The sequence below is a fragment of the Filicampus tigris genome, chromosome 17 (assembly GCF_054856515.1).
Source record: "Filicampus tigris isolate MCC_2025a chromosome 17, RoL_Ftig_1.0, whole genome shotgun sequence".
NCBI lineage: Eukaryota > Metazoa > Chordata > Actinopteri > Syngnathiformes > Syngnathidae > Filicampus > Filicampus tigris.
In genome coordinates this window covers 16,865,689-16,891,699 of record NC_141233.1, presented here as the reverse complement: position 1 = coordinate 16,891,699, position 26,011 = coordinate 16,865,689, and the positions used below count along the sequence as shown (strand labels likewise).

The 26,011-nt window shown below is 46.1% G+C and overlaps 1 protein-coding gene across 1 annotated transcript; it reads right to left on the bottom strand.

Annotated features, from left to right (window-relative positions):
- Window positions 1-2: 2 nt before the first annotated feature.
- Window positions 3-25,368, bottom strand: nsd1b (nuclear receptor binding SET domain protein 1b). Its single transcript, XM_086057459.1, is given in 30 exon segments — window positions 3-2,995; window positions 4,204-4,327; window positions 4,329-4,412; window positions 4,414-4,443; window positions 4,445-4,529; window positions 4,531-4,640; window positions 4,642-4,802; window positions 4,991-5,192; window positions 5,492-5,598; window positions 5,669-5,810; window positions 6,478-6,594; window positions 6,688-6,810; window positions 6,921-7,067; window positions 7,769-7,881; window positions 7,951-8,156; window positions 8,538-8,694; window positions 9,544-9,723; window positions 9,808-10,008; window positions 10,520-10,643; window positions 10,838-10,975; window positions 11,436-11,650; window positions 11,779-11,821; window positions 12,136-12,236; window positions 12,314-12,563; window positions 12,638-12,750; window positions 12,873-20,880; window positions 20,964-21,136; window positions 21,217-21,358; window positions 22,298-23,175; window positions 25,229-25,368. Coding segments are annotated over 28 exon segments (12,450 nt in total). The 5' UTR covers window positions 23,159-23,175; window positions 25,229-25,368; the 3' UTR covers window positions 3-2,995; window positions 4,204-4,210.
- Window positions 25,369-26,011: the final 643 nt, after the last annotated feature.

Sequence of the window (26,011 nt, the reverse complement as noted above, 5' to 3'; positions counted from 1 at the left end):
GGGGGGGGGGGGCTGTAGCAGATGTTTTAATGACGTTTTTGACACATTTCGTTTCCACTAAAATACCACGAGGATCAAGGGGGCGGTCACATCGACTCATGCAATTCGGGCACCCCACAAACTGGCGAGTAGGGAACTCCCAAAAGTGCAAAATGAAACCACCCACCCGCCCCCGCAAAATCAGCACGGATTCTATTTTCTGCACATCCATGCAGTGCTGCTTCCCTTTTCACTGTAATGTAGCGTTTACACCCGGCGGCGTCCAGTCCAGACTGCACATGAATGGCGCCGGCGCAGAAGACCACTGGCAAATTAAACCTTGTCTCACTACTTCCTGTATCGCTGCATCGACATGATTGGGTCCCTCGATTCGCATGGTCTAAGCTGCCTGAATGAGAAAGTGACTGACTTTTTGACTCACATTTTTTTTTTCATCTTTTTGCTCTGGTTTCCTCTCATGGGAAATTTGGTCAACATACGCCAAGAAGACCTCAATGGCACAACGTGACAGAAGTGTCACCTCAGAATGACGTTACTGGCGCGGTTTGCCATTTAGCCATTATGTGTTTGCGCTCCTATTTATTGCCTTTTCGAATTTGTGCGGGATAACGCTTCAAACAACTGCTTGAATGTTTGTTTTTGCAAGCTGTCGAAGAAAGTTTAAAATAATAGATTCTGGGGAATTACAAGCTTCGTGATGTGTTTCATGAGTCATCCTCAGCTGAGCTTTTTGATGCAAAATAAAGCGGAATGATGTGCATTTATGGACTATGAATGTAGCCCACACCGCAAAATGATTCATGGTTGGGTTGCTTTTTAAAAAAAAAAATAATAATTTTGCTCGTTTCACACATCCACCTCGACTGTTTCGTATAGTGTGAAATAAACATTTGTGCATGGAAAAAAAAACATCCAGATGTTGTAAAATGAGTGAAATCTCTCAAAACCCACAACATGAGAAATGAGGAAATGACATTTTTGAGGTTCGACTTGTTTGAGGTGCTTTCAGGGCCACTGGGATATAACTTTTTTTTTTTTTTCATTTGAGACAAATATATTTCACCCCCGCCCACCCGTATATTTGTTAAAATTGTTAGGTGTGCGCCTGAACAGAATATAAATGTCATAGTATCGTCTCAAAATGTCCAATCATGTTGTTTAAATGCAGCCACTTTCAGTAGCACATTTTCATGGCTGCTTGGATTTCTTCCACATCTCAGTGACACCGTTTCAAACAAGCGTTTCAGTATTTGTCATAATCGTAATATTTTAAAATATTTTTAAAGACAATTTTTCAATCATGTACTGTAAATCAATTTTTCAAAAGATTTTTAATTGTAAAATAATTAAATGGGAATACAATATAGAGGTGGTAAGCTTAAATCCGAATGTTATCCTTACTACTACTGTCGTCACTATAATCACTTCACACATCAAATAGACAATATCAACACATTATTCAAACGGAAATTGGCCACTTGCAGTTCTACTTTTTATTTTTGGCTTCATGTTGGAGCAGAAAAAAAATGAGGCCAGTACAAAGTGCTTATTTCACAACATCTCTCTCTCTATATATATATATTTATATATTTACTGTATATTTTTTTGTAGATTTGTGTGTATGGATGGCGGCGAGAAGAAACCGGCTGGAATGAGACGTGTTAGTAAGGGGCGCCCAATCCATTCCTTCAAAATAGCTCCAGGGAGAAGACACTTTAAGGCAGATCGCTCTCGCACGCACACACGTACAATACTTAATTTAGTTAGTCTTGAGGACGACGCACACGCGCGCACACACACACACACACACACATACGCACACAGAAGCAACATGGTGGCGGTTGTTGTGCGTCACATTTACAGTAATATAAATAAATGACTACGGCGTACACACTACGACTTTAGTGCCATCCCTCCCATGTTTCAGTGTTAAGACCTTTTTTTTTTTTTTTTTGCCCCCCCCTTTTAACGCGTCTCGATGGCAATATCTCATCTGGACAAAAGTATCGGGACACTGGAAGTCCCAACAAACTGGAAGTTGGAAGCACGCAATTGTCCCAAATGTCTTGTTCAGATTCAAGGGGAGAGCCAAAGGTTCATTGAACATACACCGATGTGAATGTGAACCCTGACCGGTCCCAAGTGAACCCCGCTTTTCCCGCCAAATTAGCTTTGCCCTGGAAGTGACTGGTGGCCAGTCAAGGCTGTATCTCTATACTGGCCTTATTTCAAGGTACAGTATCGAGTACTCGTGGAGGCTACCCATACCAGCCTCCGATACTTAAGACAACCCCCCCCCCCCCAAAAAAAAAGCTGACATTGGCTAAGTCTTGCGCGGCAATAGTTGACGCTCCACTGCGGCGTATCGTCATCATCTGCATCTCGTTCACAATTGTTTTTAAATGAAATTTGATACATCAAAAGTACTTGAGGTACTTGGTATCAGTGAGCGAATGCTCGTACTGGTATCGGTGTGGAAAAAAAAAAAGTGGTATCGAACATCCCTACTTTTTGCATCTGCCTCGCAGTCAAACATTCTGCGTTTCAAACCTCAGCTTGGGACCTTTCCCTGTCGAGCTTCTACGTTCGTACTTGCGGTGCCCAAAAACATACATGCTAGATTCGTTGAAGACTAAATTGTCCACAGGTGTGAATGGTTGTCTAGATGTGCACTGCAGTGGGCTGGCAACCAGTCCAGTGTGTAAAAAAAAAAATGAGGACAATCACTCCAAAAATGAGGAGAGAACCGAACTAAAAGGCGTCGAGTCCAACCGCTGAACCGTTAACTGATCGAGGGCTGCGTCCCAATAATGTTGTCCATTGCGTGTGGGTTGCCCCCCGCCCCTTCACATTCCAAAAAATGTCCTTTAGACTCGAGTGCCTTTCATGACCTCCGCCCGCAATTCGTCACCTTCGCGTTTCGCTGAAGCACCGCCGGAGGCGCGTGGCTCCGCGATCGGTCCAAAGGTCCAAAATGTCCGCCTGCTGACAGCGTCTAAGGAAGCAACAAGTGTCCAGTAAAAAAAGGAAACGGCAAAGGTCAGTCCGACAGAAGGTGACCGCTACTCAAGTGGATTACGAAGCGGACGCGTGAGATTCAATATGAAAGCTGCTCAAAAACGTTTGCCTTTACACACCCGGAAAAAAAAAAAAAAAAAAAAAAGTCACCCATCACCGCCCCAAATAAAAACTTGACTGCCACTAGCAAATGTTATTGGTCAGAAGGTTTTTCAACGTGAAGAGGCTGAGTGCGCTGTCTTAGCATCGCTCATGGTGCCTGTTATTACTTTCCATTGGAACTATGCTTTGAAAACAGCTGACAGCAAAAAGGTTCATAAGAGTATTATCTACTTTCATTCCAACTAAAAATGTATAATTGATTGCATATACACACTTTTTTTCAATGAAATGTGACATTTCTGACTCTACTAGTCATTTAACACGTATTAATACCTCCACTAGTGCAAAAGTGAGTGCAAGAGGTATTGCTTTGATCGTTTGTGTTTAATCGCTTAATTTAATTGGCATGATTACACAAAAGAAAGACAACCAATTTCCTCAAGGCTGTAGCGGTCACATTTTAGCAAGCAACCTGAATAGATAAATAAAATGCAAATATATGATTTACTGTGAAAATCCACAAGTAATTTAACACCCAGGCTAAAAGGGTTGTAATTACCTAGAGAAGCCACAAGATGACAGCAAAGCATATTTTTCTCTGAGACAAAGCAAACGAAGCGCCTCACCTCCACTCTAACAACCTCCAAGTTGGCGCCGAGGCTACATTTTAGCCGTCGCAGTGCGAGAGGTGAGCTCTTCCGCGAATAACAAATTTCAAAAGGCAAATTCACCGTTGCAGTCCACTTGCATCGGTAGCCAAAAGGAGCAGTAAATTGAGCGAACCGTGCAGGAGGATTGTTTGGCCAATTGTGAGGTGTGTAAAAGGCAGAAAAATGCTGGCGGCAGCTCTCATATTGACTCTCCTGAGGTGTACCTAATGTGATGGCGCGCAAGCACGACGGACGCTGGAAATGAGGTCATGGCGCAACACCGTTCCCATTCAACCTTGTTTTGTTTGTTGTTTTTTTTTTTACAGTTGTCGCGAGTGAGTATGTGCAAATTGTCCGAGCGTGCGTCCCAAGCGCTTCCTGTCGCAGAACTAACCACACAAGGGTGGATTTGAGAAAGTCGGTATGAACAAACCACTGCGTCACTCCTCCTCTTCCTCCTCATCTCTGATCTCAAGATATTCCAGAGCCTCCTCCTCGTCCTCCTCGTCGTCGTCTTCTTCTTCTTCTTCCAGCATCTCCTCTTCCTCGTCCTCCTCCCAGGACGTCCCTGTCCTCCTCGTAGGAGGAGATGGGCGAGTACTGCGGGAGGTCGAAGGCGCCGCCGCCGCCGCCGCCGCCGCCCTGCGGGCGGCGAAACGGGAATGGTGATGGGGCACCGGGATGGAAAAGGCGGGAAACGACTCCTGGCCGGCGTCCCGGGGCCCGGCGGGGGCGGGGGGCGCGGCGGCGGGGGGGGCCGCCCGGCGCGGCCGCCGACGGGGTGATGACGGCCATCCCCAAGCCCGACGTCAAGGCCCGCGGCTGGGGGTGGTACTCGCGGATCTCGCCCGGCTCCAGCGGGTGGGGGCCCGCACGGGTCGTGCTCGGTGCAGGACAGCTTGCCGTCCAGCTTGGAGATGAAGAGCAGGCCCTCGCGGTGCTGTCCGCAGAAGGAGCTGGGACACGTCTCGCAGAAGGACAGCGCCTCCTTGCCGCAGATGTCGCACTGGTGACGCGGACACTCCCAGCGGCCTGGGAGAAAGTCAAATGAATTAATATGGAACTGTTGATGCATGTATCGCGCATACTGTACATAGGCAAAATTAGGGTCGGCACCATCACATTTCAGAATCAATTATTTTTTTCCGATTACTTGATGGAATAATCAGATCCGATTTTATTTTGCATTAAAGTGTGTTGTTCGGATTCTTGACACTGACCGGCGGGCCTCCGGGTGAGGTTGAGGCAGTCGGCGTGGTAGACCTTGGGGCAGCCGGGCTTCTTGCACGAGACCATCTGGCCGCCGTCGCCGCAGCTGAAACACTCGTCCTCGCGCTCTTTGGTCACCACCACCTTCTTCTTCCTCCTGCCGTGGCCGCGCCGCTTCAGCTTGCGACCTTTGTCGTCCGACGGGCGGTTGTTCTGATGGCAAAATTGACCAACGATTCAGCAAATAATGCGATTGCAAAAAAAAAAAAAAGGTCAAAGCAAAATCTCTGCCTTGAAACTTCGCATTGTTGATTCTTCCACACCACTTATGATGGTTTGGATTTTTCATTGTAGTTAGGCCACCTTTTAAAAGGCATCGACATTCAGAGTCACAGATACTACAGAAGAACCTAATGGCCAAAAATCATACCTGCACCTCTCACGCACATATTGAATGTGAATTTTTGTTGTTGTTTTTTTTTTTTAAATCCGATGAACGGACGGAAGCAGACCTTGGGCCTCACGCCGAGAAAGCCGCTGCAGTTGGGCGCGCCGCACTTGCACACCGTCTTGCCGTTGCCCAAACACTCCAGGTTGTAGTTGAAGGTGAGTTCGGTCCCTGAGCACAGAAACACGCTGTCAGAATCCGTCTGGATATTTCTTTTTTTCCAAATTGTGGAGCAGCCTACCCGCCGAGATGTCCACCAGGGCGAAGAGTCCGACGCGCGTGTCGCCGCTCACCGTCCATTTCTGCGTCTCGCAGTTGGGCTGGCAGCAGTGGTTCATGAAGCGAGCCTCGTTCCCCTTCGGACCGGCGTCGATGATGCGATCCTGATGAGTCACAAACATTTCGATGCAGAGTACCGCATCCATCGTGAATAAATGTCATTCTAACTTGTTGTGGTTTTTTTCATATTTGCATTTTATGTAGAGTGCAATAATATGTATGAATAAATGTGTCTTGTTTTTCTGCTGTTTTCATATTCTATACAGAGTACTTAATTCCTCATGTATGAAGACACTGGTAATCATGAATGTCTGTTTTGATTTCATTCAACTGAATCCGTAACTTGTCTCGCAATTCTCAGGATTTATTTTTGTATTTCTATCCAATAAGAGTACTAAATCCATCATGAATGAATCAAGTTGCCTCTTAAATTTTATAGCGATGCGGCTGTATGAATATTTAAAAGAGTACTAAATATAATACGCATGTAACTCTTAGTTAAGTTTTTGTTGATATTGAATACAGAGTGCTCAATCCCTTATGTCTGAATACATTTGTCTACCGTTTGTGTTGTTTTTTTATTTATATTTCATACAGAGCACTAAATGACAAAGGTATGATCCCTATTCTGTTTTTGTCCCTGTTATACATGATTACATTTGTCTCTTAATTGCGGTGACGTTTGTCTATTTATATTCAACACAGAGCACTTAAACCGTTGCGTATGACTAAACCCGCAGTTCTTAGCGTCGTCCTTTTTAGTCCGCGTACCTTGTCCAGCGTTAGCATGTAGAAGTTACAGATGTCGTGCTCCTGGGCGTGTCTGATCCTGGTCCGGCACTCCTCCTCGTCGATCACCTCCCCGACGTACTCGCTCACAAACTGACCCTGACGGCAAATGCGAAATGGGAAACCCTTCCACCGACTGCATGAAGGAGCAGGCGCGCGCGTGCGTGCGTGCGTGCGGCCATTTTCGGGTACCTTCTTGATGTCGTGCACGCAGCGCAGGCCCCAACCGCGAGACAGCGTCCTGAAGATCTCGACCTGGCTGTACTGACGCCTGCTGAACGTCTGGTTGAGGCAGCGCTCGCCGGCCGGGCAAACCTGCGGCGGCGCAACGAACGCAAGCGTCATTTTCATGTCTTCAGCGTGGACACAACATCAGATACGCCTAAACGCCGGGCTGTGGAGCAGCGTGCTTTTTTTCTGCGTACCTGCGGGTGGCATTCGTAGAGCAGCATGCGGTTGATGCACTCCGAGTCCACGCCGCACGGGCTCTCGTCCGTGGCCTTGCAGTTGCAGCGCGGGATCTCCGACAGGTCGGCCGTGACGATCTGCACCTTCCCTATTGGCCGGTTCACCTGCAGGAGGCGGGCGGGCAGCACCTCATTTATGAACAGATTTTTAAAAAGTAAAAACAGGCTCTCGTCGGGCGATTGCCTTTCTTGGTTTATCAAGACAGTTCAAAAAAAGAACAGTTTCATGATTTGTTAATAATCAAAAGACAGTTGCATTGTTATTCTTTTTGGTTTTAAGAGCACTTCATTTCTTGAACCCCCCCCACCCACATCAGATTTCGAGCAAGAAAAACAGGTATAATTCAGGTTGGTGTCGTTTATTTTCCTTGATTTTCTTCAAACATTGGAAAAGAAATGTTATTTCATTGGTGATTTATTCATTCATTCTCCATACCGCTTATGCTCGCTATAATGAATAATTATTTGTTAAAGAATCTCAATTCAATTCAACTATGTTATTAATGGAATGAATGCAAGGAAGTAATATAATCAATTCAGTGAATAGATACGATTTTGCTTCTTTTTTTTTTTTTTTAGCAACTTTATGTTGAATTTACAGTACAATTCAGTACAAACAAATTGCTTATAATTGGTCATTGAACTGTTTATTTTCATTTCGGGGTTTTGGCATGGTCTTATTAAAAGGCATCCATGTATCACAGTTCAATGCCATACTTGAGAATGACTTTTGTTATTGGAAGCAACTTGCCCTACATTAGCCGCAATCGTTTAAACCGACCGCAGTTGCCACACGGAGATCTGACCTTAATGTGTTTGTACGGCGGCGGCTTCCTGTCGTTCTTTCTGTCCTCTTGAAGCTGCCGAAGCTCCTTCTCGGCCTGAAGCTCGCGAAAGCGCACCGCCGCCTCCTCCAGAGCTGCGGGCGGGCGCACACGAAGCCATCACAACTTTGTCCGGCCTGTACGGCCGGCTGCCGTTTTCTGACCTTTCTTGTAAGTGGCGTCCACGCCTTTGCCCATCTTCTCCTTGCTGTTGGCGTCCACGTCCATGTAGGGAAAGACGCGCGCCTGGTAGGTCCACAGGTAGTCGTTGGAGCCGAAGAAGTGGACGGGGAACTCGCCCACGTCGTGCCTCATGCGCTGGATGTTCTCCGGGATGCTTTTGGGGTGGCTGACCTCGGCGGGCCACCACCTTGGCGGAAAAAGCAGCAAATAATGTGCAATTCATCAAAATTCAATTATTACTACAACTATTACACTTCACCATTACAAAATTGGCATAATCGTGAAAAAAGCATTATTAATATACATTTATATCCAACGCACTATGTTTGTTTACGCAAGGAAATCATACATTTGCACCTCTTTGAAAATGTTATCAATTTTGTCTGGTCCAAAAGGAACTTGCTTAATTATAGAGTTTCAAAGAAAATTGTTATATTTTTTTTACATAGCAACATTGTCTTCTACCCAAAAATAAATGATCGTTTGAATAACCGTGATCAATTATTACCAAAATAATGGTCATTCACATTTTTTTCCATCATGGAGCGGAGAATGTTCTGTTACCGACCTGTAGCGTCCCACCTTGACCCACAGGATGTCCTTGTAGCGAGGCTTCTTGCCGGCCTTGCAATCGTTGCAGTACCAGCTGCCTTTGGGCATGTCCATGTTCAGACACTCTCGGTGGAAGGCGGCCGGGCACGACTCGCAGCACAGCAGACTGCCTCCTGCGGGACGCAATTATCACAGACAATTTTCTCTTCAAAGCAATACATTTGTGTCTCTGTGAATGTTGCTAAACTCTTACTGGGAGGAGCGCAAGGTGATCAAAATGAGGATAATTTGGGCCTTCGGAGGTCTGCAATCTTAGTTATTCTTATGATCTGCGTTTCTATTTTACAATGGATAGGAAGGCTGTTCCTCAAGGAACGGGCATTAAAGTGGTAATCAACTCTGGAAATTTGGATATATATCTCAAATCCGTAAATAAACTGGTCAACAGTAAATTTTCATCGGTGATGGCTTTAAGTGTCCCTATACGTATTTTTGTTGACGATTTCAAAAAGTCTTTACTTTTTGTTTTGAAGAGATTTTCAGTTTTTGTTTTGAACTTTGACCACTAAAAGCTTGCGCAATCCAGATTTTACAATGCTTTGGAATTTATAGCTACGATGTTTGAGAAGAAAAAAAATACCACCTGTTGCTGAACCTATGCCTTAATTAATTAGCATTGTATTAGAGTACATACTGTAGAATTATTGTTATTGTATTAGTATCATTAATGTTATTAATATGAATACCGGATGTGCCAGAGATAAAAACAAGTGCAGAATTCGGATTCAGCGCAATAACAAAGGGAAACATTTACTTGCATCGTGGATTAAAACATTTGCAAAAACAAGTATAGTTTCAATTTGATTCATATTTTCTTTGCGTATGCCGTTTCACAAGTGGAAATCCAGATCTGATCCAGATTGCACTGTGCTGCATTTTTGTAGTTGTCATTGTACATGCCCTTTTTTTTTTTTTTTTTAAACTTTCATAATTTTCCAAATGTAATCACATTTAATTGTTACCTTCGGTGCACACAAAACACCAGCTGACGTTCACATGCTCGTGGTTCTTGACGCCGCGCCGCGGGGTGAAGTGGTTGGGGCAGATGATGCTGTTGCTGGAGAGGACCACGCAGCCGGCCACCATGCACGCGTCGTTGGCGTGGTAAGCCACCGGGCAGCGCACGCACCGCACCAGACGACCTGGCCGCAACAACTCGAGTAAGCACGGGGGGCGGGGCGCCGCGGCGGGGGGGGGGGGGGCGGGGGGGCGAGCCAGAGACTCACCTTTGGAGACGGCGGGACTGCCAGGGTTGGCGATGAAGCAGGTGAGGCAGACGTGGATGGAGCAGCGGAATCCGCGGCCGACGGGCGCGGTGGGCGCATAGGCGGCGATGCAGGCGCCGTGGTAGAACTTGCCGCACACGGGGATCATGCAGCGCCGCACGTCCTCGCTACGCTTCTTGCACACAAAGCAGGTGTGGACGCCTGCGTGTCAAAAAGACCCTTTAACTCCAGTCTTTCCCAACATTTGCGCCAAGGCACATATTTTACATTAAAAAAAAAATAAAAAAATCTCGCAGCACACCACCCAAAAAAACTTCACAAAGTAAATACAGTGCGGCCTTCTTGCCATGCTTGTATCTTAAAATAATCTTTCTCCACTGACACAATCAAAAACGCCATTAATCCATTCCAGCTCTTGTGATCCACCAGGGGGCAGTATGATGCAGTCCATACAGTAGGGCTGTGCATTTAATTCAAATTCAATTACAATAATTACACTCCACAATTATAAAATTGGCATAATCGTAAAAAAAGATTACTAATATGCATTTATATCCAACGCACTGCTTGTTTACACAACGAAATCATACTTTTATGACTCATTTTATAAATTTTAAATGATCTCTTTTTTTTTTTTTTTTTTAATCGTCCAAGCGATGGCTTATGTCTCTTAACAAACGGGAGGCTTTAGAAGCCAATCCATTGTTCGTACCTGACTTGCATTCCGGGCACACAAACTTCCCTTTGGGGGCCTCTGCCAGGGAAATGCAGGCCAGGTGAAAGGCGCCGCAGCATTGACCCTCACAGAGCAGCAGCTCGCCCGTCTTCTCACACACCTGACAACAAAGCAGACGTCTTTACATACCAAGAAATATACCAAGGCGGCACTTGATATTTTCAACTCAAGAATGTTTCCTGTGCGCTTTTCGGCCTTGGAGAGGTTGCACACTCCCGAGTCCAAACTGTGGCATTAGAGTGCAACTTCCTGTGACGTTCACTAATTAGGGTATGAGCGTGAATGTGAGGTCACCTGACACACGTTCTCCTTCAAGGAGGCGGGGCCCCCTCGGTCACCGATGATCCTCCTGCCTTGTCCCAGCGCATCGTCGCATAGCGACGAGTCGTCTCGAGCGGAGGAGAAGCTCTGGTCCAACATGGAGGCTTCACCCTGGGGACACAAAGGGAAAGTGTACTGAATTAAAAATAAAAAATCCTTCAACACACTTCTCCAGAAATAAACGACTGTCGAGTGTGTGTATAAGAAGACTTTTGAAAGACCTTTTCAGGACCACATTTAACAGGTCCATTGAAACTTCATCAAACCAACCTTTCACGTTAATTTGGGATGGGCATGTACTGATTGATATCCACCTTATTTCAAGGTATCGGATACTCAAAGGATGCTGATATCAGCCATGATACTTAAGGCAAAAAAATATATTCAAATAGAAATCTGACACTGAGAAAGTCCGCCTTGTATCCGTCTGAAAAAAGTGGCACTGAGAATCCCTGTTAATGTGGTTGTGTTGTATTGCGCCATCCTTCGAGCTCTTGCTAATATTTCCTGTTTCAATGAGTTGACCAAAATAACACATGACACAATCACGTTTTGTATTGACCGGCAATACCTCGGACTCTGTGGTGTACTTGAAGCCGTCGTCTGCTTGAGGCAGGTGGACATCCGCAAGCGCGTCGTCCGCCTGTTCAGACAGCGCCTGTGCCAGCACGGGGGGAGCGGGAGCGCTGGGCGGAGTCAGGTGGGTGGCCGTCGCCGATGCGGGCGACGACGCGGAGTCCGCCGGGCTCGTTGCTTTTAAAGCAGGAGCATCGGGATCGGGATAAGCTGTCAGACAGACGCGGCAGCGAGGTCAAGCGGCATTTTCCTTTCATAGCTTTCCGACTAAGATATGAAAGGGGGGCGGGGGAGGGGTGATAAAAGCCGCGCGACTGCAAATGAGATTCTTCACTGACCTGTTTGAGGAGCCTCATACGAGTTGTTCTTCACAATTTTGATCTGCGGCAAAAATAAAAACATTCAACATTGGTAAATGTGCCACAAACACTCAGCAGACCCTTTATAAGGCACGCTTGCTTGCAATTATAAATATCAAAATATATACTGTATATGTATATTTATTCTTGTTTTTGCAGCATACAGTTTGGAAAAGTAGCAAAATAGGAGAAGCATCTCAACCTACAAACACAAAAGTAAAGATTGTTGTCGGTCAAAACTCAGCATGGTTATCTTCCCGAAAGCCACATTTTGGGGTACAGCCTATGTATTGGATCTCCTGAGCTGCAGCCAATTTAAGCGTACAGATGGCGTACCTTCTTCTTCGAGCCAACCGAGGCCTCGGCTTCAAGACAATATTCCAGGATCTTCGGAGTGGGTTTCCTCTTCCGCTTCTTTTGCAGCAAAGGAGCGTCGCCTGAGAACAAAATGTCCCAAAAATTTATGATCGATTATTGTGATGACAACTGTGAGCAGAGGGCATCGCCATCTCACGGTCATCTCCGGCAAGGTCTTCAATTGGCGGCGGTTCCGCTTCGGCCTCGGGAGGCGGGGTCAACGTGTCGATGGAAAGCGCCTGCGCTTCCTGCGGGGTCGCGCTTTCAGCGCTGGGGATCTGAAGTTCCGTGGTGAGGGTGATTTCCTCCGGAGGCGGCGTCTGCATTTCAGGAAGCGCGTTCAAGGATGGGGGCTCGAGTGCCTTCTTGTCCAGTGCAGGTGGTTGGGATGAAAGTGCTTGGTTGCCCTAACAGAGCGCCAGATTTTGTGTTTATTTGTACAGTATATTCATTATGATTTCTTTTTCTTTATTTCCCTTACCATCGTAATTGCCGGAAGAGGCTTTTTAGGTTTCTTTCTCGAGGAAAATATCTGGTCGTACTCTTCCGTCCATTCCAGCAGTCTCTTGCTTGGTTTCCGTACTCGTTTACTGGCTGAAAGATGTACAAACGTTTTAATGCCATATGTATTCAACATTGACTGCAATATTCACACACATGCTAAATGTATCACGTTTCCTTTCATACAAAATATAATCTAGACGGCCCTTCCTTACCGGGTGAGTCGTCATCGCCTTCTCCGGTGTTGCAGGCCAGGCTGGTCTTGGCTTCGGTGCAGTCGGAGACGAAGCCGTTCACGTGCGCGAAGTCTGGGCCCCACCTCAAGGATCCTTCGTGGCTCCCGGGCTGGCCCTCCCAGTGGCAGGCCTGCACATCCAACAGGGAGCGCACCTTCGCCGAGTAATCCAGCACGGAGGAAAAGTCCATTCCCAGCAAGGAGCCCACGCCCGGGTAGCCGGGTCCAGAACCGGCGCGACGACTTGGCGCTTTGCGCTCGGCTTTACTCTTCGTCCAAGCGGAGCTGCCGCTTTTCTTGTAAGGCCCCTTGGACGTGTGACTTTTACTTGTGTCCATGAATGGGCCAAAATCTGGAACATTATTCAGAACGTCTTGTTCTAGGCCTGTGAGCGCAGTCATTCCAGGCATCACCGAGGGCTCCTCCTTGACATGGGCACTTGGCGGTCCAATCTCCAGTTCTAAGGGGGTCCCGTCACGCTCTCGAGTGTCATGCATGTCTTTCATCATCATAAGAAAAGTGCTGAACTTGTAGTTCATGTCTGGTTTGAAGGCGAGGGCTTTGCCGTTAGCCTCGTCGGTCAAGGACTGGAAGGACACCTCTTTTGCGTTTTTCAAAGCATTCATAAAAGAAAATGGCGAGGGAGGAGAAGTCAAATCGGTGCTTTGGTCTACTTCCTTCGCCTTAACGTTGGAGGTGAGGGGTATGAAGTCCATCGGTGGTGTTGACGATACCGAAAGAACTTCCTCTTCACTCTTGACTTCGATGCAATCAGGAAAGACCAAAGGAGGGGTATTACAACTGGAAACAGTGTCCTGATCATAGTCACAAATGGCGCTATATTGAGACTCGACTGGTGTTACTTTAGAGCAAGTGTCCAAATTGCTTTCAGGATACCAAGTGGAGTTCTTAGAATGGTGCTCTTGGCTGGCTTGGTTTTTGCTATGACGCAAGAGTTCTTTCTGAGCGGCTTTCTTTTTGGCTTTTCTTTGCTTCAGCCTTTGCAACACCTTCATGGTTTTCAGGGCTCTTGTCATCAGTCGATTGCTGGCTGGAAGATGGGCGGGCGGCTCTTGTGGTAGAACTTTGGCCAATTGATCAGGGATGTGCTTTGATTTAAGGGCATTGGTCTTGGGGGATGGCGGCTGACCGTTACCGGATCCTACCTTGCTATTATCATATTGAGAGGGCACAGGGGTTGTGATGTCCGCCAGGCTTGAGGCACAAGTCTCATGTTGCTGAGAACTTTGTGAAAGATGGCAAGAAATGGTTGTGCCTTTGGAGGCACCAGTCTCCCACCTTGCTTCTGTCTCTGTCATCTGGGATTCTGAACAGGCAGCATCATTTCTGGAAACACTTTTGTCTGCACTATTTCTGGAAACAATTGCCTCGTCACTTTTTCTGGAAACACTTATGTCTTGGGTATTTTTAAATACACTTTTGTCTTCACAATGGCTAGAAACCCAACTGTCTTCGGGAACACTTTTGCCATCAGTATTTCTGGATCCACTTTTGTCTTCACTTTTTCTGGAAACATCTTTGTCTTCAACAATTCTGGACACACTTTTGTCTTCATAATTTCGAGGCACAATTTTGTCTTCACTATTCCTGGACACACTTTTGTTTTCACAATTTCTAGACACACCTTTGTCTTCACAATTTCCAGACACATTTTCCCCCTCATTTTTCCTGAAAACAGGTTTGTGTCCACCATTTCTGGAAACAGTTTTGTCCTCATTTTTCCCGAAAACATGTTTGTCTTCAGTGATTCTGTAAACCACTTTGTGTTCATTATTTCTAGACACAATTTTGTCCCCATTCTTTCTGAACACATTTTTGTCTTCACTAATTCTGGAAATGACTTTTTCTTCACTACATCTCGACACAACGTTGTCTTCATTTTTTCTGGAAACCTTTTTGTCCTCACTCTTTCTAGAAACACTTTGGTTTTCACTATTTCTGGACAGACTTTTGTCTTCGTCATTTCTGGACATGCTTTTGTCTCCAGAAACCCTTTTGTGTTCACTATTTGCAGAAACAATTGTGTCTTTGGTATTTCCCGAAAGACTTTTGTCATCGGTCTTTCCAGAAACACTTTTGTCTTCACTATTTTGGGAAACATTTGTGTCTACGCTATTTTTAGAGATACTTCCTGCTCTGTCCATCAAGTCTGACGTATAGGGGGAGTGAGCAACTGTTGTTCTTTGGGGTTCATTACTGTTTGGACATCCAGTTTGGTTGCAGTGACCAATAGTAATTTTAGACTTCAAGTAATTCTGAATATTTCTGTCTTTGCGCATCAACTTAACAAATGGTAGTTTACACATAGAAATCAATGCTGTTTGAAGGTCTGTTGCTACACTGGACTTGCTATTACTTTCTCTTTCTTCTGTCTGGTAAAATCTACGTCGAGAAACTCTTTTACTGGCCCTCAATTTACAATGATCACTTTGACGGATGCGCTTTGCACTGGGCCGCTTGCTAAACTTTTTAACGTGTGCGCTACTTCGAGGAGTAGACCGTTTGGCAGAGCGTTTTGAATTAGGGATAATTTGCCGACCCTTTAAATAACCACACTTCTCAGACGACCTGTGACAATCCACAGATACTTGTGATGATCCCTGAAGTTCAGAGGAATCCCTGCACTGCAGTTTTTGTGAAGATACTGGAGGGTCAGAACAATCCAATGACTTTAGCTTATGCCTTGCTCTTCGGATCTCAGACGAATCCACTGACTTCAGCTTATGTAATGATCCTTGAGGATCAGAAGAATACTTTGACTCCTGCTTTTGCGACGATCCTTGGGTGTCAGAGACATCCCTGTACGGCAGCTTTGATACTCGAAAGTCTGAATAATTCACCGACCTCTGCTTATGTGCTGATCTTTGTGGCTCAAATGAATCCACTAACTTCTGCTTATGTGATGTTCCACGAGGGTCCAAAGAATCCCTGGATATCTCCTTCTGTGATGACCCGCGAGGGTCCAAAGTATTCACCGACTTCAGCTTTTCTGATGAAACTCGAGGGTCAGAAGAATCCCTGGACTCCTGCCTTTGTGATGATCCTCGACGTTCAGAGGAATCCATTAACTTCAACTTTTGTGACGAAACTCGAGGGTCAGAAGAATACTTGGACTCCTGCTTTTGTGACAATCCTTGATGTTCAGATGAACCCCTGCACTCCTGTTTTTTTGACAGTCCGCGGGAGTCACAAGAATCCATGGAATTCAGCTTTTGTGGCGATCCTCGATCAGGCGAAGCCCTGGGCACCTGCATCTGTGATGACCCGCGAGGGTCAGAAGAATCCACCGACTTCAGCTGCTCTGAGGAAACCCGAGGGTCAGAAGACGACTTTGACTCTTGCCTATGTGATGAACCTCGAGGGTCAGAAGAATCCACCGACTTCAGATGTTCTGACGAACCTCGAGGGTCAGAAGAATACTTGGACCCCTGCTTTTGTGACAATCCTTGACAGTCAGAAGAACCCCTGGAGTCATGCTTTTTTGAGAGTCCATGGGAGTCACAAGAATCCACGGAATTTGGCTTTTGTGACGATCCTCGATGGTCAGGAGAAACCCTGGGCACCTGCATCTGTGATGACGCGCGAGGGTCAGAAGAATCCACCGACTCCAGCTGTTCTGACGAAACCCGAGGGTCAGAAGACGACTTGGACTCTTGCCTATGTGATGAACCTCGAGGGTCAGAAGAATCCACCGACTTCAGCTGTGCTGACGAAACCCGAGGGTCAGAAGACGACTTGGACTCTTGCCTATGTGATGAACCTCGAGGGTCAGAAGAATCCACCGACTTCAGCTGTTCTGAAGAAACCCGAGGGTCAGAAGACGACTTTGACTCTTGCCTATGTGATGAACCTCGAGGGTCAGAAGAATCCACCGACTCCAGCTGTTCTGACGAACCTCGAGGGTCAGAAGGATACTTGGACTCCTGCTTTTGTGACAATCCTCGGTGGTCAGAAGAACCCCTGGACTCATGCTTTTTTGAGAGTCCACGGGAGTCACAAGAATCCACGGAATTTGGCTTTTGTGACGATCCTCGATGGTCAGGAGAAACCCTGGGCACCTGCATCTGTGATGACGCGCGAGGGTCAGAAGAATCCACCGACTTCAGCTGTTCTGACGAAACCCGAGGGTCAGAAGACAACTTTGACTCTTGCCTATGTGATGAACCTCGAGGGTCAGAAGAATCCACCGACTTCAGCTGTTCTGACGAACCTCGAGGGTCAGAAGAATACTTGGACTCCTGCTTTTGTGACAATCCTCGATGGTCAGAAGAACCCCTGGACTCATGCTTTTTTGAGAGTCCATGGGAGTCACAAGAATCCATGGAATTTGGCTTTTGTGACGATCTTCGATGGTTAGGAGAAACCCTGGACACCTGCTTCTGTGATGACCGGGAAGGGTAAGAAGAATCCACCAACTTCAGCTTTTCTGGATAAACTCGAGGGTCGGAAGAATCCCTAGATTCGTGCCTTTGGGATGATCCTCGAGGTTCGGAAGTATCCATTAATTTCAGCTTTTGTGATGAAATTCGGTCAGAAGAATACTTGAAGTCTTGCTTTTGTGACAATTCTCGGTGGTGAGAAAAACACTTGGACTCCTGCTTTTTTGACAGTCCACGGGAGTCACAATCCATGGAATTCGGCTTTTGCGATGATCCTCGATCAGGCAAATCCCTTGGATTATGCTTTTGTGACGACCCCCGAGGGTCAGAAGAATCCACTGACTGCTGCTTTTGTGACAATATTTGGGTGTCTGAAGAATCCACTAACTTCTGCTTTTGTGATGATCCTTGGGGTTGAGAAGAATTCTCTAACTTATGCTTTTGTGACGACCTTCGGGGGTCTGAAGTATCTGTGGATTCCTGCTTTTGTGGTGATTTTTGAGAGTGAGAAGAATCCACTGATTTCTTCTGGGATGATCCTCGGGGGTTAGAAGAATCCACTAATTTCTGATTTTGCGGTGATCCCTGGAGTTGAGAAGAATTCTCTGACTTCTGCTTTTCTGATGACCTTCGGGGGTCTGAAGTATCTATGGATTCCTGCTTTTGTGATTTGTGAGGGTAAGAAGAATGCACTGATTTCTTCTGGGACAATCCTCGAGGGTTAGAAGAATCCACTGACTTCTGCTTTTGCGATGATCCTTGGGGTTTACAAGAATTCTCTGACTTCTGTTTTAGTGATGAACTTCGGGGGTCTGAAGTATCCGGGGATTCCTGCTTTTGTGATGATTCTTGAGAGTAAGAAGAATCCACTGATTTCTTCTGGGACAATCCTCGAGGGTTACAAGAATCCACTGACTTCTGCTTTTGCGATGATCCTTGGGGTTTGCAAGAATTCTCCGACTTCTGTTTTAGTGATGATTCTTGAGGGTAAGAAGAATCCACTGATTTCTTCTGGGACAATCCTCGAGGGTTAGAAGAATCCACTGACTTCTGCTTTTGCGAGGATCCTTGGGGTTTGCAAGAATTCTCCGACTTCTGTTTTAGTGATGACCTTCGGGGGTCTGAAGTATCCGGGGATTCCTGCTTTTGTGATGATTCTTGAGAGTAAGAAGATTCCACTGTTTTCTTCTGGGATGATCCTCGATGGTTAGAAGAATCCAGTGACTTCTGCTTTTGCAATGATCCTTGGGGTTGAGAAGAATTCTCAGACTTCCGCTTTTGTGATGACCTTCGGGGGTCTGAAGTATCTATGGATTCCTGCTTTTGCGATAATTCTTGAGTGTAGGAACAAGGTACTGTTTTCTTCTGGGAAGATCCTCGAGGGTTAGAGGAATACAATGACTTCTGCTTTTGCGATGATCCTTGACGGTCAGAAAAATCATGGCACTCCTGCTTATGTGATGATCCTTGGGGGCCACAAGAATCCACTGACTTCCACTTTTGTGACACGAATTGGCGGTTGGAGGAATCCCTGAACTCCTTTAGTGACAATCCTTGCAGACCAAAAGAATCCACTGACTTGTGCTTTTGGGACAATCCTTGATGGTTAGAAGAATCCACACATTTCTGCTTTTTTGATGCTCCTTGAGGATCAGAACAATCCCTGGCCTTTTGCTTCTGTGACAATGTTTGATGGCGAAAAGAATCCTTTGAACCCTTTTTTGACCATCCTTGTGGGTCAAAATAATCGACTGACTTCTTTTGGGACGAACCTCGAGGGTCAGAAGACTCCCTGGACTCCTGCTTTTGTGACGGTCCTTGACGGTCAGAAGAATCCACATACTTCTGCTGTTGCGATGATCTTTGAGGGTCAGACCAATCCATAGACTCCACTTTTTGTGATGATCTTTGAAGGTTTGAACAATTCACAGACTTCTGCTTTTGTGACAATGTTGCAGGATTAGAAGAATTTTGTGGCAATCTTTGAGGGCATGAAGAATCGTCTGACTTCTGCTTTTGCAATGATCCTGGAAGGTCAAAATAATCCATGGACTCCTGCTTTGGTGACAATTTTTTAGGGTCGGAAGAATCCACAAATTTCTGCTTTTGTGACAGTCGATCAGAAACATATACAAACTTCTGCTTTAGGGTTGCTCTTTGAGAGGCAGAATAATCCACATACCTCTGCTTTTGGGGGACTATTTGAGGGTCAGAAGAATCCCTGGACTCCTTTTGTGATAATGCTTCACGGCTAAAACCATCCACTGACTTCTGTTTTTTGGACGATCCTCGAAGTTCCAAAGAATCCACTGTCTGCTGCTTTTGGGACAATCCTTGAGAGTCAGAAGGAGCCACAGACTTCTGCTTTTTTGCTGATCCGTGAGGGTCACCGAAATCCACAGATTTATGCTTTTGTGATGATCCTCCAGGGTCAGAAAAATCCACAGATTTACACTTTTGAGACAATCCTAGGGAGTCTGAAGAAACCACTGACTTATACTTTTGAGACAATCCTTGGGAGTCTGATGAAACCACTGACTTATGCTTTTGAGAAGACGCTCGAGGGACAGAATCGTTCCCAGACTCATGGTTTTGTGACAATTCCCGAGGGTCCGAAGATAACACTGACTCTTGTTTATGTGGCAATACTCGAAAGTCAGAAAAGTCCTTGGGGTCCTGGCTTTGTAGCAATCCTTGAGAATGAAAAGGGCCCACAAACTGCTGATTTTCTGAAGATCCGTAAGGTTCACAAAAGACCACTAACTCTTGCATTTGTGACAATCCTAGAGGGTCCGAAGAATCGATTGACTGCGGGTGTTGTGACAACAGCTCAGCAGTGCTTTCAGGAGGTTTGTTAGCTACAATGATGTTTTTAGAGTCCAACTGCCATGACTGCTCAGACACAAGCGTTGTTTCGGCATTTAGCAATCCCGCCTGGTCACCTTGCCCAGCGAAGGACGTAGAATCCTCTTGAGCCATCACATTTTTATTAACAGCAGAGGTCTTTTTCTTACTGTTCACATTGCTGAAAAGTGTACAATCTGACCAATCAGGAGTAACAGTTTTAGGTCGCCTGTCTTTGCTCGATTTACTAAACCACAGACCACTTTGCATCTCTGGTTGTTTCTTTTCCTCCTTGTTGACATTAGCAGGTGACTGAGTCAACACAGTTTGACGTTCAAGTGCTTTAGGACACAAAATCTTAGGGACCGAGTCAAGGTCCGAATAAGGGCACTCTACATTCTTATCTGATTGGTTGAGGCTATTATGTCTAATCTTTTTAGACTGCTTATTTGAGGAGTTAAAGTCTTCCCTCTTGTCAGAAGACTTCTTTAAAGTGCCTTGCTTATTTTGTAATGGGGATGATATCTGGCAAGATATTGATCCACTGATTGTGTGCGATTTCTCCGGAATATTGGAGGCAGCAGGGGATGAAGGCGAAATAGGTGGACAGGGCTTGGTCACCATCGGGGAATTGTCTTGGAAGGTACTGTCTGTCGTTAAAGACTCAATGTTGGGTCTTTGCTGGAGAATGGTTTCGGCTTCAGCCACACTACATTTCCAAGACGCCTCATACCGTTTAGCGATCTGCGGAAACACAAATTCAGTGAAGATCCAGATCAACATTTGATCGTTGCATGCAGCAATTAATCAAACGCAACGGGAATTACTGTGTATTTGTGGTTATGCCCCCTTTGCTTCCCCTTCCGACGCATTTGCGCAAGCTGCTCAAACTGAAAGCCTCCATGAAAAATATGAGTTGATTTATCCTCCACCCAGGCTTGCTCCTCTGGGTCCCCAAAGGTCCTGATGTGGTAGAGTCGACAGGGACGATCGCTGGGCTCTAAAGATAGTCACAATCATGGGTTAGCAACAACAAAACGATAAGACACTTGCCAACGGTCAACAACGTTGCTGGCCCACCTTTAACCCTGTGATAGACTCCCTGCGCAGGGTCAACAATCACCTCGCACGGCCACCATGGCCGTCGGTTGAACTTCGCCCAAATGACCTCGCCCTCTAGAAACTTGACGGGTGGTACAGAGCTCCGTTTCATGTCGCTCTGCTGTCGCCGACGTAAAAAACAGCCATGAAACATTTAGCAGTCACTAGACACTGCACCGCTTGCGTCTAGTTCCTCAACATCAACAGACACCGAGAGCAGTGATTCTCAACCAATGTGTCGTGAGAGATCATCCGGTGTGCCGCCGGAAATTATCCAATGGCAATTACTTTGACAAAGAGTCTACATTTTCTAATTCAAAGGATCTGTTTTGTTAAACTCTTTACGGCAACCACGTACGGTAAAAGACAAAACAATAAAATGTTCCTCCACGAGATGACAGAAGTTACATAATGACACTGTATAGCCATTTTTTGTGAATCGTGTTGCCAAGTGGTGTGCCGTGAGATTTTTTTCCGACGTGAAACATGTGCCTTGGCTCAATAAAGGTTGAGAAACACTGACCTAGAGTACTTTGCGAAACAGTGATTACATCAACACTCAAGAAGCAGCAGGTTAAATCAACTGGTAGAGTAAAGGACCAGTCCCGAATTAAGTGACAATGACTGTGAGGCTATGATGATCAGAACTGCCGCTTCTGTCATGCTCATTGTGCGAGCTTAGTTAGCAGCAACAAACGGAAAGACATAGTGAGTCGTGTTCTGACCATAGGCGTTAGACTCAAGCGTTGGATTCAGCATATGACTCGGCATTGTTTGAGGGTTTTACTGTCTTTATGTTATCAATTTCTTGTTTTATCCGTCTTTGTCTGCATGTCTGATCTTAACTTCATGAAGAGCAATTTGTATGCAGCTATGGTTGTTTTTAGAGTGCTCTATAAATAAAGTTGAGCTGAGTAATTCATTTACGACGGCTTTAGTGTGGATTAGTGATAGACGGTGTTCCAACTTGCATAAAAAAAATTCAGGTTATGCTGTAGGAACGTAAATCTGTTGTCAGGCGAAGACCTATTGTACTCTCTGTAATTGGGATAACACTTGCCATCAAATGCCTGGAGGGGCTGTCGCCAAAAAGGAAGAGATCCGTGTCGCTCTCCCATTCATCGTCGGAAACATCCCAGTACCTTCGGCGAAAGCCCGACGACTGGGACCGGGTGATGACTTTTGCCGATGAAACATTTGTATCCTTGGATTCCGATTGCAAATCCACAGTGGCAGACTGAGGCTCTTTCTCTGGGGTCTTGCGTTTATCCCGCGAGTCCGTGCCGGCAAGGTTTGTCTCCTCCTGCTGCTGCTGCTGCTGCTGCTGCTGCTGCTGCTGCTGCTGCTCTTTGTCACAGTCGTTGTTATCCTCGTCCTCAAACAAAGAGGATTCAAAGTGAAGGAGGCCATTTGCAAAGGGACTGTTGCTATCGAGAGAGAAAGCCGGGCTAGGCGGACAAGAGAAACAACCGTCCGTCTTCCTCTCTGGCATGCTGGGACTGCTACAGCTGGCTGCCGGCTCCTCTTTCGAGGCGCCACTTTGGACCTCGGCTTGTTTTGCAAAACTGCCCTCGTAGTAGTCCCCGCCGGCACAGTCGACCCAGGAGTCCCGCTCCGACTCCTTCTGATCGGACCCCCACTCCCAGCCCTTACCTGGCCGGGCGGGTAGAATCAAGTCGGGCTGGCTCACCATGGTGGTGAGATGCTGCAGCCTCCTCAGGGGGCTGTAGGTGGATGAGGGGGGCGAGGGGTCCCTCTGCGCAAAGCCGTAGATGGATGCGTGCTGCAGGGAGGAGGCGGCGGCGGACATGGTTGGGCGGGGGTCTGTATCGTGGTTGGATGGGGGATAGCGGGAGAGGTCACAGGCAGGGGTTATCGGGCGGCTGGACTCCCGGCTTGGGCCTGCATGTAGCCCACTCATGCTGGCATGCTTCCTCCCTGGAACAGGAACATATGTCATATTAGTATAGAACTGGTCTAATGTGCCTTTTCCCCCCCAAATCCCTGGCCACACCCCTGTTTATGATATATACTTTTTAAAGTACTGCAGCAAGAGGGCCTGTTGGTTGAAGTAAACCAATGTCTCCTGTATTCTTTGCCACTCATTGATGTAATGGCAATTCAGTGAACCCCCACACATTGGCAGTTGGGCATTCAGGGATTTGGGGGGGGGGACTTAGCCTCACTTATTCACCAGGGGTGGGCGGGAATTCCCAGTATTTTCTCATTTTTTTAAAAATCAAATACTGCTTTGGTGCCATCTGGTGGCAACTTGGGGGCAAGAACTATGTTGAAGCGAGGAGGCCACAACCTTTTCTAATCGGAAAAAAGCCCTCTGCTGCCATCTATTGTCATCTAAAGGCAATCACAAACCTCTTGGGGTGAGTGTCAATTACTTTCACTATTCATGGAAGGGCTCGGTCCCAAACAATTGGAGAATGCCGTGTATAATCCATTTCAACAGACTAGTTTGGATCTTGAGCTGAAAACTGTGGTGAACACAACCCCTGGGGTCAGTACAATTAAAAATACAGTAGTGGTTTTGTATAATAACTGCATACTTACAAATTATACAATACAAAAATGAATCAATTCCAGATGACAAATTGGGATCATGAGCTGAAAACTGCAGTGTGTGCCTGCCTGAAGTTTGCGTAACATTAAAAACAACGGTTTGGCAATTTATAAATTGATTGAATGATTTCAACTTCTTCGAGGGTGTGCCACCGGCATGCGGGTGCGTGCGTGGTTTAAAAAGTTCGAGCGACCTTGTTTTATGGTACAAATGAAAACGTATTTCTTCTTTAAAAGTTTCATTTGGATTTCAGGTTAAAATTGTGGTGCGCAAGATTAAAAGTGTAATGGGAGTTTGGTACAATAGCTGCACATTACAAGATAAAAATATTCATATTCCACTTTTAGCTTACAAAAACTGCAACTGTAGCCCAATGTAACTGCCAGTCGGTTCATCTTCTTCTAAGTGGGGCGCCAGGGGTGTTGAAAGTGCGTGCATGGATGAAAAACTTCACGAACTTCACAAAAAAAAAAAAAAATATATATATATATATATATATATATATATATATATATATATATATATAAAATTAGAAATCGTTATGCAATATATGATTGATTTTAAATGTCTACTCTGGATCTTGAGCTGAAAATTGTGGTGTGTGTAGCCCTGGGGGCCATAAGATTTAAAAAATGTCTGTTTGACTCATTTACAAATTCAAACGATTTCATTTTTTCAATTAAAAAACATTATGGTCTTCTTCTAGGTGGTGAGTCAAGGGTGTCAACGGGATGTGTGTCTTAAACAACTTTGCTTTAAGGTTACAATATCAAAAAAAAAAAAAAAAGAACAAAATAATATTATAAATAAGTAATTCAAGCAGAAAACTGTGGTAAGTGTGCAAATTGGTATGCTTGTTTTGAATAATAACTATAATATCCTGAAACTACTACCTATCAGATTGTCTTGTTTTCCTTAGTGGTGCCTTGCCTTGCCTTATGGTGAACATTTCAAGAAGAAGCCATCAATGTGTGTCAAATGACAACTGGACTGGGTGACATCTTGGAGACATCTTTTTGTGGTCGGTGCAGCCATTCCGGGATGAGGCGACCATGAGATGAAGATAGTGTCATGCACGCGTTTGTATGTATGGTGTGTGAGCGTGCGCGTGTGTGTGTGTGAACCGCATGAGGACACACTCACAGAGGCATTAAAATGGCCCTCGTCGTGCGTGTGCAAATGCGCGTTTGACACTGTGTGTAGTGTGTGTGGTGTCAAAATAGAACAAAACATACAACAGAGGACGACGCCACTAATACATACGAGCGCGCGCGCGCACACACACGCGCGTACAGAGATAGGGTATGCTTGTGTCTGTGTGCACGCGCATCAGTAAGGTTTGAGAGGCACGTAAAAAAAAGAAAAAAAAATCACGCTAAACGCGACCGAACGCGGCATCCGTGACGAGATTCTTACCATTCCCATGTCGAGCAGCTTCCACGCGAGCCCGGCCGCCTCCATTGTGCCCCCTAAATGAGGCAATTCCCGGATTTTTGACAGCGGATGAGAGCGACAGGAGAGTCCCGGCGGCGGCACTACTAGGCCCGGATCCCGAGGAGCACTCACCCCCCCTCCTCTGCCTCTTCTTCCTCCACCACCACCACCACCACCCTCACCCTCCTCCTCCTCTTCCTCCAACACCTCCCCTCTAATATATGCTCCTGCAAGACTAAGGGACCTCAACTCTCTTTTTGTACACAACTTTATACCTTAAGCCTGGATTTTATCTGGCATAAACGTCCATTTCCTGCCTTCGAAATGCCCGTTCCCACATGTGCCCCCTCGCCTAAACGGGCCGTCAATCACGAGCAGTCGGCAGCGGTGACGTCACGCGCCGAATTTCCACCCAGCCGTCATGTTCTCCCTACGCCAAAAGATCAAGATTCACACTCAAGAAGAAAACACGCGTGGGGCCATATCGTGTGTCGCCTCCCTTTTCTTCCCCGAGACGAGGGCTTGAGTTCAGTGGCTGCACACCCTTTCAAAATGGAGTCCTCTCTCACGGGAGGTGGCGGTGGAGGTGGAGAGGGGGGCGACGAGGGAAGAAATAGGCCCATAAAGTGTTAACGCGCGTGGGTTTTAACGTTGGGGCTCTCGTGGTGGGGTTAGACTGACAAAATGGAACCCCACAACCAACGTGAATCCCAGCACACGCGACATTGAATAGCGGAAGCGGCGTAAATCGCAAAATGGCAACCT